We start from the raw sequence: 20,200 nt of genomic DNA, 5'->3' as shown, positions 1-20,200 counted from the left end.
AAATATTTCCCTAAAATGTTCATAATTGATTCAGTGAGAGAAAAAATGTGTTGTTGTGTTCATTGCAGTGCAGATCTGTAAGCTAAGAGGCTCAAATTTGTGAAATTGACAGAAATATATAGAATTATATTCATTGATGTAGGAATGAATAATGTGTGCAGAACATTACAGAATGGTTTATTGAAAAAGTGTTAAAAGTGACAGTTCAGGGTTATTAGTTAACTCAAACCACAACACAATCAATGACTGAGTGTTCCATTGAAATGGCTATAATTGATCTTTTATTAATCTTTAGAAGCAGAGAAAGTGGCATCGTCGTGTTCGTCATTGCAGTACTGTAATTATTGTTTTTCTTAATTCTATACAGGTCAGGGTTTTTAGTTTATTAGTTAACTTGAACTAGAAGCATTACAAAACCAAGGGCTTCTGAATTCAGTCCAGCTTGAAAAAGTTCCAATGAAATGAACATAATTGATCTTTTTTTTTTCTTTGGAGGCAAACTAAATTTCATTGTGTAAATAATTGCAGTTTAGATGAAGAAAATGTTCTATATATATATATATATATATATATATATATATATATATATATATATATATATATATATATATATATCCTGCATTTAAAATGTTTCATTGAAATAGCCATCATTGATTCAGTCAGAGAAAAACATGTTGTTGTGTTCATCGTTGCAGTGTAGTAAACTAAAGCTAAGGGCTTCAATAGGCTATATGCACAGCAAGATTTTTTTCAGCCATGCAGCGACAAATTTCTGGTGCCAAAGCAGTGACTGTTTTAAATTTCATGAGGTTACTTTTTACAGCATCAATAATATAATTTAACTACAATAGAATAAGTTAATTTGACTTAAGCATTGTTCAAGTATGAAACAAGATTAAAGATCATTTAAATGCAAGCACTTTCAGGAGCAGCAGGCGAGCGCAGAAACTTCATTGAAAATACTGTGGTAAAATAAATTTTAAAAAAAAAGTAGACCCACTTTATATTGAATATCAATCGGGCAGTGATTTTTAAAAAAGCCAGATGTTAAACATGGTGATTTCACAATGGCGTAACAGTTCAGTTAAAGTGCTTAAATGTCCCTGAGAATATACCCCATTCAATTCAGTGTTGGAAGTGTTTCATTGAAAGGGCCATAATTGATTTCTTGTCTCAGTTGATGGTTAATTGAAAAGTAATTGTTATTTCTCACAATGATGAAAGGCAAAACAAAATTCAATACAGGTCAGGGTTATTAGATAAGTAAAACTAAAACCTTAAGAAAGTCAATGGCTTCTTTTCAGCCGAGCATTTAAATGTGTTCCATTTAAACAGCCATTGTCGATCATTTTTGTGTGTTAGAATTGGAGAAAGTGTCATTGTTGCATAAGATGTATAAATCTGTAAGTGTTAAAGAAAAGGCTCTGAAAAAATGTAGATTTATGTGGGATTTGAATGTGAGGGGAATGTTAAAAGATTAAAAAGTAATTATCATCTATGTAAATTCTGAAAGGCAGGAATAAAACTGAATCTAATTCATAAGATTCCTAAATAATCAATTTTTCGTGAGCTAATTTATTAAAAACGTAATATAATATTCAAGTAGTCAACACTTGAAGTGGATCAAAAACGTTTTTTAAAATTGTCCTAAGATGGAAATGGGTTTTGATCAATAGAATTAGGACAACTTTGATGAAAGGTTTCGATCCAATTTAAATGTTGACTACTGTATATATTTTTACATTATATATTTTATATATTTTATCTTGTTTCTAAGGCAGCATTACTTATTTTCTTACAGTTAAACTATGGACACTGTCATACACCTGGCTCATAACGGCGCAAGACGTGTTCGATTTGTTGCTGTTTTCAGAACAGTGCAACCCTAATCTTCATGTTTTACACCACGCTGTTTAAATAGAATTCCATTTCCACCACTTTGTGGACTCTTAGGCATGCCTATCTAAAATAGAGGTGTGTTAATGCGCATTGTTGGCGCATTGCTATTTGGAGAAACTGAATATGACCGCACCATTGACCAACTAAAAGCTGGTCTAAAGTTCAGCGCAGAGAGCGTTAGTTATGCTCCTATGGTGGTTCAAACGCTTGCACGTTGCTTAATACACACAGGATGTACAGCAATACCACAAATATCTTTAGATGAAGACAAATTAAAGGATTAAAATGTTGCAAAAATATTATTTCTACATAATTATAAAAACCAATATGCTTTCTTCACCTCGGAGGGGCTTTTTCAATTTCTTAAGGACAATTTGCATTTCTATAATGTTATTACTATTAGCAGTATTATTTATTATATTCATATTTATATTTGTTTTGATAAAAGCAACTTTAGATTTGTCCACCTGTCGGGTTTTGGAAACGCATACATCCCCATATTGGGCATAATAACAGGACGTGTGTTTGTATATAACTCAGATTTTTGACCACACTTCGTTATTATTGTTCAGTTATTCTTTTGCTGGAAATTAGAACTGAGTTAAATTTTGAAACAAATCTTTGCACTTAAAAAATAAATTACATAGGCTATTGCATGTCTTCAGTGGAGTAAGTACTACACCGTTCGAGTATAGAGTAAAAGTAAAGATACAGTAAAGAGGCCAAATGGAGGAGGCTCATTCTTTATCTTTGTGCTGCACATGGTTTGTTTAACTGTTTTCTTGCCACTGAAGCATTCAGTTTTTTACTAACAAAGCCTACCATGTAAATAGCGAATGCGCCATTGCGCGATGCAACTGACTCTTTAAGAGAATGGGAGATGAGACTCTAAATTGGTTTAATTCACGTTATGCTCAAAACACACCCATAATAACTGATATTAAGTGAATAAGCACAACACTGTTAGACCAAGTGCCAGGGCGCAGAGCGTATTTCACTGTCCTTAAAATAGCAAAAATGTATTTAAATCCTAATGCTTTTTGTGCCGTGCGCTTTAGACTTTTGCACCTAGATCATTAAAATAGAACCCTATATATTAAAGTGAAATTTTGAAAAAGTACAAAGTCATACTTCCAAAAATAAGCAAAAAAAACCCTTTATCTATAAATATATATTATGGCAAGGATGCTAAATACTAAAGTAACACTGATACAGGTCAAATTAAGGGATTTAAAAAATCTCTCTTTTGATGTTTAGGAGGAGGAGCTTGAGCTGAGATAGCATGTAAAAACCTTTGTTGAGTCTCAGGGATAAATCAAAATGTCCTTTTTTTTTTCAAAAAGAAAAATGGCTAAAAATATAAGCCCAAAAAAAAGTTTATACTGCACCACTGGCTTGTTTAATTTTATATAATTAAAAAAAATAATAATTATTAGAATTTACATTTTCATTATTTGGCCATGTACATCCAGAATTTTTTATTTTCTTTGCATCCCTAGATTAGCATGATTTACTTGTGGAAATATAAAGGCTTAAAATCTAGGTTCAAATGTAATAATATAATAGTATAAAACAAAAAAATTATATATGTTTTTGTGTTTTACACTGAGAAACAATAGATCTTTTGCCTTACTGAACATTGGCAAATCCCAAATTAATGGAACTTTGTCTTCATATAATAATCAGTCTGCACCATATGGATAATAATATTTGATATTAAGTATTACCTTACAAAACAGTACTCTGCAGCACTAGAGTACAGTATTGTATGAGTGTTGCATTCAAACTCAATGGTATAAAAAAAAATGCTTCAGAAAACAGTGCCAAAGACATTATTATGCTGGTATTAAATAACTCTGTAGATCTAAGATTGAGTCATAGGTTGTGTTTAATAACCATGACAGCATATGTTAGGGATATTTTGAACTTTGATTTGTAAAACCAATTTAAATGATCTTGCATTGCTTGATAGATTCAGTTTCATCAAAGGCTCTACAAAGGCATAGCATTGTGGTTTCCACAAAATCAAGCTCGTGTTTTATGGATCATCTGACACTGAAGACTGAAGTGTACTTTAAAGACATGCTTTGTGTTTACAAATAATGTGGAAGAACATTATTATATTATTTTTATTATTATATTTAATAATAAAAACTTAATGTTGAAATTAACGTTTTATGTTTAATCCACTTAAATTTGTAAAAACATTTAAGTTGTCCCCCAAAAATGCTTAAGAATTTTGTTGATTCAGCTCTTTTTAATTTAGTTTGAATAAGCAGCAAAAATAATTGTTTGAGTGTAATGATGATAAAAAGAATTTCACATTATATTAAAACATAAAAGAGTTTATATTAAATGAACAATATAATACAACAATACTATACAATTTGACAATATTAAAGGTTTTACCTACATTTTAAATCAGCATTACAACAACAAATTTCTTTCAGAACCTTTAAAAATATTTGCTGTGTCCAAAATCACATACTTGTACACTATATAGTACACTCAAAACAGTATACCTACTACTTCCGGCAAGATGCTGAAGTGCGCATCCGATGGATGCTACGCTATCCCATGTTGCACTGCGAGAAAATTTATGAATGAGAGTAACGTCAGCAACACAGCTGACGTTGGTAGGTCAAATGATCATGAATGTACTACATCCGAATTTCATTCTTATACTCACATTCACACTGTAGAACAAACTTTTCTCGCCGCTGAGTAGTAAATTCAAATTTAAATGCAGTAGCCACTTAGTAGTAGGCCATTTAGAACAAGCTTTGATTTGCCCAACTGTCAGGTTTTAGACCATATGCTGTGCCCCATGTGTATTTGGATATAACTCAGTATTTTGACCACACTTCGTTATTATTGTTCATTTATTCGTTTGCTGGAAATTAGATCTGAATTTAGAAATGGTTTTGAAACAAATCTTTGCGCTTAACAAACGAAATTAATTATTTATAGGCTAATCGATGTCTGTGTGTACAAGAAGTTTCCCTATCTGCGAGAGTGAAAGTGAAAGTAAATGAGGAGGCTCATCTGTCATTCTCACGCTGCAGATGCTCTGTTTAACTGTTTTCTCTATAGTGAAATGCTCAGTTTTTTCATTACAAAGTCCCCCATGTAAATAGCAAATGCACTGTGGCACAATTCAACTGACTCTTAAAGGGAATGGGAGATGAGACTCTTATTGGTTTATTCTCAAAACACGCCTATAACTCATTAATAAAATAAGCTCAAGTCTTTTAGACCATGCGCCACGGCGCAAAGCGGATTTTTCCATCCTTAAATTAGCAAAAGCGGAGTCTGACACGCCCTTATTGCTTTTGCGCCCTGCGCTTTGCACTTTGCGCATGGATCGTCAAAATAGAGCCCATTGATTTACCCCAAACATTAGAACATTAGTGCATATTAAATACATCTTTACTACCCTACAAGGCAAAAGACCTTAACTTGTTTTGTGGATCTGTATAGAATGATTCAGGCAAATTAAACGTAGTTTATTATACAAATAAGTATACCTTATATTAATTAATAATAATAGACATTAGGAAACTATTATAAAACTGGAAATTATAAAAAAATTTAATAAAAATTGGCTTAAGATATACATATCCATGTGATAAAGGTCCTGAATATTGCAAAAAATATCAATAGCTCATTTTTGTACGAAAACAAATGCTACTTCTTAATTCACATACTTATACAAAGTAGTTTTTGTAAAGAAAAGGTACAAATTTCCTACCATATTGGAAATTTAGCTGTTTGTTAATCTGCCATTCGTGAGACTCTCATGCAGAGAAATCTCCTCAGGTTTTTATAATTTTGCATTCAGAAGCTATAGTCCAAACACGTCTTTAAAGAAGTTCACATTGTTGTTGCAGATTAAATATTACACGGAATATGTGATTTAAATATTTTCCAGTTGGCTAGATATTAATTAACAGTCATTCAAACAACATTACAGAAGCCTCTGTACTTGACTTTTGGTCTTGCGTGTCCGCCATGTTTGTAGTTTGTTTACACTTTTTCCCAGAGTTTGTATTTCTAATCGAAATTACATCTAGCGCCTAATGTACAGTGGGAGATATTAGTGGTTAGAGTACGGACGGTCGGTTCTACACTTCAAATTTGTAACAGAAATAGTAGACCATCCGGGAATCTTTGGCATGCTTTCAATATCATACTGCAATTTTGGTCATACTTATTCTATTTTCGAATACTATTTAAGAAGAATAGTATGCGAGTTGGGACGCAGCAAAAGTTACTACATTTTGTCTTTGCACTGCATTGTAGTTGTCTTTTTTTGTGTGTGCTCTATCTAAAAATCCATGTGACCTACCAGCACCGCATCCCAGATCAGCTGGGAAATATTAATAGCCATTTTATATGATAAAATAGTGGATGAGCTGAAATGCATTTCATTTGGTCATCGGTTGATCTCCTGTATCAAATCAGAGGGAATGCTTTGATGTTAGAGTGCATTTATCCTGATCCTTAAAGGATTATTCAATACATCTCTTGAGCTTTCAGTAATGAATACTTATAGGAGAGCATACAGTTGTCTGGCCAGTGCAAAATAAAGTCTAAGAGAGCGATGTTCAGTAGACTAGTCGGCCACTTTATTAGGTACACTTAGTACTGGGTTGTTGTTGTTTTTTTTTCCAAAACTGATTTAATTGTTTGTGCTGTTGATATTGGAAATATTACTCACAGATTTTGGTCCATAATGGCATCATTTGTTCACAGGACATTCTAAAAAATGTTGATATTGGGTATTGAATTATGGTGTCTGTGGAGGACATTATAGTCTAGTGTACTCGCATGATTTGAACTTTGCGACGTGACATGTCTCACAATTCTCTATTCATATCTGCATTTCGAGACGTAAACATGTACAGTCAATGGCAAAATTATTCATACTCCTGGCAAATTCTGACTTGAAATGACTTTTTTAACCAGCAATTATGTTTTTTTTTGTTTTTTTTTACCTGAAATGACATAGTCTTTTCCCAAAAGATAGTAAGACGATGTTCAAGGAGCATCATTGTGGAAAAAATCAATTCCTTTAAGCAAAAATATTTTAGTAAGTAACGTTAAATCAATATTTGCCAGGGGTATGAATAATTTAGACCTGATTGTAATTGCAGAACTAAGTCTGAACTCTAATAGTTGCAAGAAAGGATCTGAATTTCACATTCAAACCCAGAATCGCAAGTAAAAAGTCTGAATTGTGAGATGAAAAGCTGAAAGTATCTTATTTTTCTTCACATGGTGCAAAGCTTCATCAGATCATTTGTCATGGTGCCTTATGTGGTAAAGAGGGATTTGTTTAGTGTCATGAGTTTCAAATAATGCACGGCTCTTTGTGAAGATCTAATCCACCACTTATTCGTGCTCCATGATTTCTATGTATAGAGCCGTTTAACGTGATCAAATCACTCAATGATTTAGGCACTTTGCAGGTTTATTGTCATTTCCCTGAAGTCAAGACTTTCTCACTGGTCGTTTTTGGTGTTATCGCACTTGAAAATAAGATTGGGGTTTAATGAAAGCAACTTGACAGCACATGGCCTGGGAGTTGATGATAGTTCATACAGTATATTGATGTTGAATATGTAAATGCATCAACAGCCCTGATGTCAAATTTAAAGTACCAGCCACTCCGTTTCTGTCTAACTGCGACGGATCAAAGGTATGAGGGTGTTTTGCTTGATCTGGAAGTCTTTAGCAGGTCTTTGCTCATCATCTCTTTATGGTTGCCAAAAAAATCTTCAGTTCAGAATGTGCATGCCTTGCGTATGGGGTGTAATTTTGGGGTAAAAAAAGTTTATGCTCAGAAAACGGAAGTAAGCAACACATCACATGCTGCACATTTGTTCTGTTAAACCCTTAAAATCAAGTGATTTTATTTTATTTTATTTTATTTTATTTTATTTTATTTTATTTTATTTTATTTTATTTTATTTTATTTTATTTTATTTTGCTTTGCTTTGCTTTGCTTTGGCTTAGTTTTTGTTTTGTATGTTGTGTTTTGTTTGGTTTCTTGTATTGTTTTTTGTTGTGTTGTGTTTTAATGTATCTTGTTTTTTGTTCTGTTCTGTTGTGTCTTGTGTTTTGTTTTTTTTGTTGTGTTTTTTTATTGCCTTGTGTGTGTTGCTTTTTGTTACACTTTTTATTGTGTTTTTTTTTGTGTTTTTTAATGTGTTGTCGTGTTTTGTGTTTTTTATTGTGTTGTTTTGTTGCATTGTAATTTTTACTCTGTTCTGTTGTATTTTTGTGTTGTGTTGTTTAGTTTTTGTTTTCTTTGTTGTGTTTTGTTCTGTTTAGTTTTTTGTTTTGTTTTGTTTTTTTCTTTTATTTTGGGTATAATCGCATATGACTGAACCTCTGTAGTTATTGGTGGAATCTTTCAATTTTAACAAGATGTTATTAGACAGACCAAACTGTATGTCACAAATTTCTAGCATTTACCAAGTGTGCCAAGTTACAGGTTTGTTTGCATGCAATAGAGGTCATAATCCCAGCTTCTTTATATAAAAGAAATGAAATTTAAGGCAAAAAAATAAATAAAAAATTGTACTTTAAATATTTATTTTCAAAATGTGGTGTGCATAATTTTAGGTAGTACTTATTATAATATACATTTTAATGTATGTCAGGAGTTGGTTTTGCTCATACATTTATTGGAAGATTATGGAGACACGTGGCCATTTTTTATACTGCATATAAAATGTGAATATTCAAAGCTCAATTAATTTCTTTTTCTTTTTTTAAGTTTACGTTCACGCTACTGGACTCAAAACAACCCAAAGTGGGCAGGCCATTTTGCTACAATGGCTCAGAAAAAAATATGATATAATATAATACAGTTGAAGTCAGAACTATTAGACTCCCACAACCCCCCCCCCCCCCAACCCCCCCCCCCCCCACCCCCGGTTTATATTTTTTTCCATTTTCTGTTTAACGGAGAGAAGATTTTTTTTAACACATTTCTAAACATAATAGTTTTAATATATCATCTCTAATAACTGATTTCTTTTATCTTTGCCTTGATGACAGTAAATAATATTTTACATTTACATTTACTATTTTTTTCCAAGTCACTTCTATACAGCTTAAAGTGACATTTAAAGGCTTAACTAGGTTAATTAGGTTAACTAGGCAGGCTAGGGTAATTAGGCAAGTTATTGTATAAAGATGGTTTGTTCTGTAGACTATCAAAAAAATATAGCTTAAAGGGGCTAATAATTTTGACATTAAGATGGTGTTAAAAAAATTAAAAAGTGCTTTTATTCTAGGCGAAATAAAAAAATAAGACTTTCTCCAGAAGAAAAAATATTATCAGACATACTGTGATAATTTCTTTGCTCTGTTAAACATAATTTTTTTTTAATGTTTACGTTTACTACTGGATTCAGAAGAACGCAAAGTGGGCAGGCCATTTTACTACAATGGCTATTTTCACCAAATTTGGAATACATATGTTTTAGCTCAGTCTACTGTCACAATAAACGTGGAGTTTGACCATTTTATGGTGCTATTAATGATTGATCATTTCTTATCATAGATTTTTTTAAATCCATCATTTGTTTAGTTGACTTTAAAATTGGTTTGCTGTGCCTTTGTCCAATTTGCTACCCATATCTGTTAGGGTGTAAGCGTATCTCAAAAACATCACCATCCGCCAATTTATTTTGAGTTGAATGAAAACTCAATGTTGCGCATAGAAATATTGTTGTTGCATGTGTTGTAAAAAAAATAAATGAATGAGTAAAAGAGAAGAGAGAGAACCCAGTCCAGGAGACTCGAAACAAGCAGAATTCCTTTATTGAGACGTGTTGGTTAATCTGCAGTCATACAGCGTCTTTAAGATGTCCGTGTCTGCAAGAGCCTACTAGAGGTCCGCAGTCTGCAAGTTCTTTCACAAGTCTCTCACAAGTCTGAAAATAGTCTGAATTAAGACAAAGATTTCATGGCTATATTGTGTTCTTAGGAGGAGGGGATATGGCTAAACAAAGCATGCAAATCAAGGGTTGTGGTCGGCAGGGTAAACTGCTTCTCAGGTCTAATCTCATCATGTTCTGGAGACAGAAACCGCCTGACCATTTGATCGAAAAGAGAAAACAATAGACACCCCATGCTGTGAAACTGACAATTTGCATTACTTTGGCTGAGCCTTTAATCAGAAAGACAAAAGGTTAATGTCCTTCCTAGCTGGGATGTTAATGAAATTATATAATTAAAAACCAGAGAATATAACTTTTCAGTTATACGTAGATTATTGTTCATTTGGAATTAGTTGATAGAAATTTATATTTCCACACATGTCACAATATTGTCAGTTTGTTAAAAATGTATATTACTTTAAATGTTGACCAATAAATATCAATCAAAATAAACTTTTCGCCAACACGGTGACAACATGCAAACTCCACACAGAAATGTCAACTGACCCAGTCGGGACTCGAACCAGCGACATTCTTGCTGTGAGGTGACAGTGTTAACCACTGAGCCACTGTGCCGCTCCATACAGTAATTCTAAAACAAAATAAAAATTATAAAAATGTCCATTTCATCAATGATTTAGGTGATTCTAGACCTACATGTCAAATATGCTGTCTGTAGACATCTAAATTTGAGTATACTTTTTTCTAAAGCGGATGGAGCAGATTATGATGTGATATTATGTAGGTCTGGTAGCAGATTTTCTTTTGCGAATGACTGGTCATTATAATGTTCTTATGTATCCATCATGCCGTGAGCCAGGACGCCCCACTGATCCTTGTGCCTGGATCTTAATGTCACCTAACAATTTGTCCTGAGTGCCCAGCTGATCAGACAGAAGGGGCAGAGAGGTCAGCTGAATGTTACTGCCTGAAAGACATTTTCATCTGAAATCTTTTCCCTCTGAATGAAACAAAAGTCGATCATATAACTGTTCCCTGCACAGCATATCTTTACTAATAATATAAGCAGTCATGTTGACATCTTTAGTATTAGTATCATTAGTAGTACTTATGACCATTTATTAATTTTGTTTTAGCATAGTATTTTCTATGTTTTAATTAAATGCATAAGAGTATAAAAGTAAAATTCTATGTATTAATACATAAGAGTAACATAAGGGTATATTAGTTAAAGGTCCCTTGAAACTAAAAGTTTTTTAGATGTTAGTATTAGTATTGTTCGTTAATAGCATATCTATAAGCTAGTGTGCTCCAAAGCAGTGACTAAATTGGTGTTTAGAAGATATAAAACTGATACAAACATGTAAAGCTTGTACTTTCGCAAAAATGGATCATCGGTTTTACTCGTACTTCAGTTTCTCAAATCATATCCAATCGAATGCTCTCTAGATTCTGACATGCCCCGCCCCCTTCAAAACGCTTCTCATTTGCTTTTCATTTGATGTGCTTGAGTTCAACCACTCTCACTGGCAGAGCGGTGATAAAACAAACTGATATTGGCTGATTTTTTTTTAAATGGAGAGGAGCTACACTATGTACCAACCTCTCTTCGTGTTTTGGTTGAGATTACGTCAAACATTGAATGAAAATGCCCATTTCAAAGCACTTCACGTGACCTTAAAGGCAAGGGTTTTCTTAAGGGACTGCTGGAGATTCATGGAAATTCTTCTAAAAATGTAGTAAAGCATAATCATTACGTCCCAAGTCTAGGGGAAAACAACATGGGCTTAATAAACGAAAAAGGTTGCGGGTGGTGGATTTTCCAAAAGAAAGAAAGAAACAAACAAACAAAAAAAACGTATGAAAAAGATCCCTTTCGCTCCACAACCAAACGTGGACATTCAGTTGAGAGTATTTGAATAGATGTATTATAGAAAAAAGTAGCAATTTAAATTAGCATCTCTTCAAAGAATCTGCAGTCTTTAAAGAAAAATACAGGAAGCTCACCTTCCTCCTTAAACATAAACAAAGTCAAAAGTAATCAAAATAAATAGGCAGGCCACCCATATAAGCTCAAACTCTCAAAATGTTGCAAGCATACATGGACATTTCGACAAGAATAAAGTTTGGTTGTCGGACAGAGGGGTAGGGAAATCCAGGAGCTCTCCACTCTTAGCAACCGTCGCACCAAAAATGAGTAACACAAACTCTGCCGATAGTTCCATTTTATAGCTCTCCGTGACCAGCAGCCAATCAGAGCCTGAACCTCATTAAAGTAGGAGCCTATGGGTTAACAAAAAAAAAAAAAAAGAAGGTAGGACAAAGGAAAAAAAAACACATGCAATGCACAACAAAAATAAGTAAATAAATTTTAGTCGTAAAATAGGAATAATATCATAATGTATTAAAATATTTTAACAATAATTGTGAATAAATCAACATACTGTACATTAGAATGTAAGGAGCAAACTAATGAACACAAATTAGATTTAAATACTAATTATAATTGTAAAAATAATTAATAATAAAGACTTAAATCTAAATTTTATTCCACTATTATTATTATTATTATTATTACATAATAATATTATGTAATAATAATAATAATAATAATAACATTAAAAGACAATAAATACAAATTATACTAAAATAAAAATAAATAAAAGTAAAGCTTAATTATCAATTAATTTACATTTTATTTTTAATAATTTTATTCCAATTTGATTAATTTTAGCACTTCAACTTATTTATTTTCATTTTTTTAATCTCATACGTATGATTGAAAGCAACTGACCCTTTACCCAAAATAACACTCACTCATTGAACAATCATATGATCCTGTAACAGTTTTATCATCTTTATTATTAGATTACATTTTATAGTACTTTATTAGCGCAAAGTACATGAGGATAAATATTAAATTTGGCTGCTATTACAATTTAATCTAGGAACTAGTTCACTTAATCATATTTGCATTAAATTCTGTCTTTTCTTGAATTGTTTTTCTTTTGAACATTTCAATACCCTCTACAAACCTCAATCTACAGTACTTGCAGAAGTCATCCACATTGTTTCTAAAGTTTCAAGCACATGGGAGGTTTCCATGTGTTCAAGTATGGCTGATCCAGATTCAGTGTTTGCTCATCATAATGAGGCTGTGTTTGCATTGCAGGTCAGAGAGAGCAGGGATGCAGAGGCGGCAAAGAGATGTTTGGCTGCGATCGAACAGTGTGCCCGAACCAGAGATGGAAATCTTCTTGAACTTGCCGTGGAGGCTGCCAGAGCACGGTGGGTCCCGTCTCATGGTATTCAGATGCACAGTGCTTTTCAAACTGGTTATGACTTAAGGAAAACTTTTTCCAAGGCCAAATCTCTACTCATTTGAATCTTAATAACAATTTATGACCACATTTAAAGGGTTAGTTCAATCAAAAAAATTAAAATTAAAAAATCTGTCATTAGTTGCTCACCATCATGTCGTTCCAATCCTCTGATACCTTTACACAAACAAAGATATTTTGATTGAAATTCAAGGGTTTTCTCATTATTCATAGACAGCAAGATGTTCAAAGTCCCAAAAAGGATCCAAAAACATTTCATGTAACTTCAGTGGTTTAACTGTAATCATACAAAGTTTCCAGAATACCCCAAAAAATCTTCAAAAGTTACTTTGTTTGCCAATGTTTTCTTTTCCCTGTCAGGTTGTCCATTTAATATGTGGTCATAAACGACCACTACTTTATTTCCAGTAAAGTCAGCAGCGCTACATGCAAGTGTCTTTTTGCCTGTGTTAAATGTGCACCAGGATCTGTCACTGCTGAAGAGAAGACATAGTCGTAAAAAAGTGTTTTTTTACAAGTTTTATGACATTCAGATGCACTGGGCTTTTCAAGCTTGTAATGACCAACAATCCACTTTTAAAGTTGTGACTAATGGAAAACAGTTTCTAAAACTGACCTCTATGCATTTGAATGGAGAAAAATACCTTAAAGTAGCTATTTATGACCACTAATAAAGGGTTAGTTCACTCAAAAATGAAAATCCTGTCATTAGTTACTCCCCAACATGTCATTCCAAATGCTCTGAGACCTTTGTTCGTCTTCAGAACACAAATTAAGATCAATTGAATGAAATCCGAGAGTTTTCTCATCTTCTATAGACAGCAAGATGTGCAAAGTCTAGAAAATTATCCCAAAACAAATCATGTGACTTCAGTGGTTCGACTGTAATCTTACTAAGCTCACAGAACACTGTTGTGCCACAAAAACCCTGTAAAAATCACTTTGTTTGCCAATGTCAGGTTGTCTGGGTGTTCATTTATTATGGACTGTACAGGACTGGGATCTGTCGCTGCTGAAAAGAAGACATAGTCGTAAAAGAGTTGTTTTTATAGGTTTTATGACATTTAGATGCAGTGAGCCTTTCAAACTGGTTATGACTTACAATCCACTTTTAAAGTTGTTACTAATTGAAAACAGTTTCTAAAGCTAAAACATTGTATACTGCAAAATTTGTTAAAATGTGCTTTCTTAATCCTATAGAAAATTTGTGGGAAGAGTTGAAAAAGCTTGTGCGAGCAAGACGGCTTACAATTCTGACTCAGTTACACCAGTTCTGTCAGTAGGAATGGACCAAAATTATTCGCAAACTATTGTGAGAAGCTTGTGGAAGGATACTCTAAACCAGTGGTCACCAAACTTGTTCCTGGAGGGCCGGTTTCCTGCAGGTTTTAGCTCCAACCCTAATCAGACACACCTGAACAAGCTAATCAATGTCTTACTAGGTATACTTAAAACACCCAGGCAGGTGTGTTGAGGCAAGTTAGAGCTAAACCCTGCAGGGACACCGGCCCTCCTGGACCGAGATTGGTGACCCCTGCTCTAAACATTTGACCAAAGTTATACAGTTTAAAAGCAAAGCTAAAAAAATACCAAGCAAATGTATGTAAACTTGACTGTCTAGAAATTAATTAAAAATAATGATCTCGTTATTCTGGCATTTAGCAAATGTAAATCATTTAGGTAATCCTAACGGACCTAAAATAGTAAACATTTAGTATAATTTATCATCAAACATTTAAAAAAAATGGTTATGTTTCTTTTTTTAGTGTATGTAAACTTCTGGTTTCAACTGTATAGCCTATCTTACAACAGACAGTTGCTGTTATTTGGCCTATACTGATTTTTAATGTATATACCTGTGCATCGTACAAAAATATGTGTCTTGCTTCATTTGTGCTACAGATTTAGAATATTTTTCACATCCAAACTTCTCTCAGACATTCTGTGATAATATAGTTATTTTCAGTTAAGGGATGAAGGCTTTCAGCGGATCATATGTCCATTGTTTCATTTATTATTCACATGATCATTTATTATTAACCAGTGTTGTGTGCATGTATTATTTATTACTTATGGATCTCATCGTTTGCATAAATATTAATCAAAGAAACTCAGGTGAGGTTGTAACCCAAGAAGAAATATGTTGTCCATCTTTATTATGTGTTTCTCATTTGAAGCTACAGGTGCCCATTCAGCCCTGTCAATTTCCATTGCAGAATGTGCACGTACACCTTATCAAGACTCTTACCTTTTGTAGGTTTGATTTTTTTTTTGCTATAATCTTGCTTTTGGAGTTTGAGGGGCTTGACATTAACCTGCTAAGACTCATGCCAGATTGTTGTTTATTGATTTCTCTTCCACTTTTAATACTATGAAGCCACATTTGTTGGTGGAGAAATTAATTTGTCTTTTTAATTTGGATCTTAATATTTGTGGATGGATTCTTGATTTTTTAGTTGGACGTCAGCAGTATGTCAGAGTTAATGGTGCTCTTTCTGACTTCCACTGGCTCCCCTCAAGGTTGTTGCCTCTCACCTCTTTTGTTCATCATGTATACTAATGATTGTCGTAGTATTCACGGTAATTGTCATATCATTAAATACGCAGATGATTCTGTGATTGTGAGTCTCCTCCATGATCAGGATTTGGGGCATGGTCCTGCTGTGAATGAGTTTACTTCCTGGTGTGATAGATTTTCTCTCCAGTTGAATGCAAGTAAAACAAAAGACATGGTAATAGATTACAGGAAGGCTTCTCCAACACCCAGCATAACTAATATTAAAGGGTTGGACATAGAAACTGTTGACGCGTATAAATATCTAAGGGTCGTTATTGATAATATGTTGACATTTCAACCTAACACCCAGGCTGTCTATAAAAAAGTTCAACAAAGACTGCTTTTTCTGAGGAAACTTAGATAATTTCAGGTTTGTACCTCTTTGATGAATCTGTTTTATAAACAATTTATTGAATCGGTTTTATATTTTTGCATTGTAGCTTGGTACGGTAATCTGAGTGTGTCAAGCAACAGGCTGAGCAGCCTGGTAAAGGTGGAAGGCAAGATAATTGGTTTTAACCAGACTGGTCCAATGGTAATCTACCATAACTACCTTCTAAAGAGAGCTCAGGGTATCCTATGCACCCCGGATCACCCATTGTACTCTTTATTTCAGCTGTTGCCATCAGGACGTCGTTTTAGGGTTCCTATTTGCAGGACAAATAGAACCGGAAATTCTTTTATAATGGTGGCCATTAGGTCATTAAATGAGTCCCGGGGGTAGGGGGGGGTGTATCTACATATTGATGTATGGATGTTGTGTGGTAATATTTTATTAATGTGTGCATGGAACTTCGCCTGTGTTATGGCACCTTGTTGCAATTTTACTTTCCCTAACAGGATAATAAAGCTGAGTCTGAGTCCAAATGGTCTATCTAACCAGCTTTGGCAGGTTAGATAACCACTAGCCACTTTGGCTGGTTGCAAATAATTTAGAAGTTGTAGTTTTTGCAAAAGCAGTGTTCAACAATAAGGATGACCCATTGGCCCTTGAAAATCGACTGACAAACACAACTGTGTTCAAGAATGCAGGTGAATACCGAATGAGAGAATGATCATGCACACAGTGAGACACAAAATATTTTCACTCACTGACATGCATGAGTGTTTCAAAAGTTTTCAGGTTCCTGTTTCCCTGCGTGAAACATCCGTGCCTGGAAATGCAAGTGGTGCAGTCAGTTCTCTTTAAAATAGACGGACAAAAAGTGATGCTCGTTAGACCTGTCCCAATAATCAATATATCTTATCTTATCGACTTATCGCACAACACATCTTGCTCATACATGCTTTTTTTCACCTGAGGAACATCGCAAAAATAAGAGATACTGTGTCAAAGGAAGAGATGGAGATGCTTGTCCATGCCTTCATCTCTTCTCGATTGGATTATTGTAATATTCTGTTCACATGTCTGAACAAACTCTCTATGGAGCGATTGCAAGTTGTGCAGAATGCAGCGGTAAGGCTTTTAACTAACACCAGTTGGAGGTCACACATTACTCCTGTGCTAAAGACACTTCACTGTCTTCCTAATAATTTCAGAGTAAATTTTAAGATTCTGGTCATTACATATAGAGCTCTACATGATCAAGCACCCCTGTATATTCAAGATCTTTTAAGAAGTCACTCGTGTAGTTCTCCGAGGTCTTCTGGCAAAGACCTGTTAGCCATTCCCAAAACTCGTCTCGCCTTCTGTGTGGTGGCCCCATGGCTCTGGAACTCTCTCCCTATAGCACTGAGAAATCTGGGATCAGTTGAACTTTTGAAGAAGCATTTAAAGACGCACCTTTTTGGTCAAGCTTTTAATTAACAATATTAGTGTTTCTGTATTTGTATTTTTAATTAGTTGTAATATGTTTTAGCATGCCTTCTTTTTATTGTCATGTGTTCTTTTAGTTGTTTTCTCTTATTGTAAAGCACTTTGTGACTCTGTGTCTGGGAAAGCTGCTATATAAATAAACCTTTACTTACTTACTTACTTACTAACACATGAACCTTAATCATTTTTGTTGATGCAATATATATCGTCCATACATAAAACCCAACATTGTAGCCGATTGTGCAACCTCTCTATCTCTAATGGAGGTGTCAGTGTCAGTATGGTTAGAAAACACTATAGTATTTACTATGAATTGCTATAGTATATTTTCATGTGGGCATCCTATAACTGAAAATAGATCTGATAGCAACATTTTCACTTTCGGATTCCAACGCCTAATTATTAAAATGACTATAATTAAATGAAATATTCTCAAGAATACACTATTATGTGTTCTTTGGAAAAGTGTACTCTCAATATGATGATATTGTCATTCTGGCGTTATATAATGAGCATAAAATGGTCTTAAAATGACAATAATATTGGTTATTGCAATATATTTTGGTGCAACATATCGTACAAAAAAAATAGATATTGTGACAGCCCTAATGCTCATGCACCCACAGTCCTGCTGCTTTCAAGAGCTCTATTTTTATAATGCTGCATTTGCTTTGACCATTATTTTGGACAGATTATTAACCCTTTGATGCACAAGCTATAAAAAAGATATATATATATATATAAAAAAAAAAAACTTAGACGGGTCACTTTAGACCCTTGTAGTGCATTAAATGGTTAAGGGGACTAACATTAATGGTGCATGTTATCATCTTTTCATTATCAAACACAGTATGTGTTTACCTTCTTTCTTTTGCTCATACAGTAGTTATTATTCTTTATCATCATTTACAGTAAAATTGCTTTAATAGGAGATTTACTGCCAGTTTATATATAGTAAACTGTGCATAGTTTTAGATAAATAACAATAAATCATTTTAAAATGTCAATTGTTTATTTATTTTTTGTATAGAAAAGAGTCAAATAAAACGTGTATGCATAGAGTTATAATTTAGGTTACAAGATTACAAATTGTGGCTAAGAACTATGTATTTATTTAATTATGTATGTATGTTCTGACAAAAGTCTTGTCATCAATCCCAGTTGTAACAGCAACAAATAATAACTTCACTTCTAGTTAATCATTTGGTGGCAGAATGCATGCAAGAAATTTGCAGAGTAGATGGCAACATTAACAGCCTGAGGTATCAAGACATTTGTGTTGCCCATTACATTACAAACCACAGGAGAGGGCGAATTTTTCAGCAGAATAAAGCTCCTCCTCATACTTCAGCCTCCACATCAAAATTCCTGAAAGCAAAGAAGGGCAATGTGCTCCAGGATTGGCCAGTCCAGTCACCAGACATGAACATTATTGAGCAAGTCTGGGGAAAGATGAAGTAGGAGGCGTTGAAGATGTATCCAAAAAATCTTGATAAACTTTGGAAGTCCTACAAGAACGCTTTCTTTGATATTCCAGATGACTTTATTAATCAGTTATTTGAGTTATTGCAGAGATGTATGGATGCAGTCGTCCAAGCTCATGGCAGTCACACACAGTATTAATTATTTTTTTCACTGCAGCATGACTTCATATTCTATACTGTACATTATTTTTGTTAAGTGACAAGACTTTTGTCTAAGCAAAGTCAGACCTTACTGTCCTAATTAAATCATTAAAAATCAAAGCATGATCATATTTTATTTTGGTAAAATAGCCGTAATCTAGAGGCCTTTGCCTTTCATATAAGCCACTTCTGATCCCAAATGATCAACCAGAAGTCAAGTTATTATTTGTTGTTTCTTAAACTTGGATAGGTGACAAGACTTTTATCAGGTAGTGTATGTATGAATGGATGGATTGATGGATGGAGAAAAATGGATCCTTAGTGTTGAGCCCTGAAAAGGCATGTGCGAATATCAACTAATTGCAATGCAACACCATAAAACCACAACTCATTTCCTCGTGCACATTAAGCAAAGTCATACACAACACACAAAAGCGTGAAATGAATTACTGTAGGAGTCATGTGGACGGTATAAAAAAACTAAATCAAGTCATTTCAGCATGCCAATGTATGGATATAAAGGACATTTTCCCAACAACAAAATTGTGGCTAGTAAAAATGGCGAGTGGCTAGTAATGTTAAAAAACTACTAGCCACAGTAGCGGGTGATAAAAAAAAAGGCAATGTCAAGCCCTGGTGCCACATGTAGGTGTTTTGCAGAGCTTACCATAAAGCTGTTGTTTCTCAGCAGCAGATTGGAGGATCACATGCTTGGCACATATGGAATGCTATTTCTGCCTCTTTTACCGCTCCGCAAACACACGTTCCATCAAATGACAATCCAAACAGCAATAACAGAATTGTGTTGCATGATATACTGTAATATGATTATGTGTGGATTAAAGGATTGTGTTTGGACTCTGTAGGTGCTCGGTTGGAGAGATCACAGATGCCATGAAATCAGTTTTCGGGGAGCACAAGGCCAGCACTCGCATGGTGAGCGGAGCATATCGCAGCGAGTTCGGCGAACACGAGGAGATAGCACTGGCGCATAACAGGTAGGAGGTCACGCATTTCAACAGTTTGAAGCTTGTAGAATGGAAAAT

General features: G+C 34.0%; 1 protein-coding gene across 2 annotated transcripts in view; it reads left to right on the top strand.

The window, feature by feature from the left end:
- Positions 1 to 20,200, top strand: part of mmut (methylmalonyl CoA mutase) — an 88,110-nt gene that overhangs the window by 45,055 nt on the left and 22,855 nt on the right. For both annotated transcript variants that reach the window (XM_021468503.3, NM_001099226.1), the window contains 2 exon segments: positions 12,988 to 13,103; positions 20,021 to 20,152. In XM_021468503.3, the coding sequence (XP_021324178.1) occupies positions 12,988 to 13,103; positions 20,021 to 20,152 (248 nt within the window).

This window comes from Danio rerio, chromosome 20, assembly GCF_049306965.1.
Source record: "Danio rerio strain Tuebingen ecotype United States chromosome 20, GRCz12tu, whole genome shotgun sequence".
Taxonomy (NCBI): Eukaryota; Metazoa; Chordata; class Actinopteri; order Cypriniformes; family Danionidae; genus Danio; species Danio rerio.
Note: the sequence above shows the minus strand (reverse complement) of the source record. Positions and strands in the feature narration are given on the sequence as shown.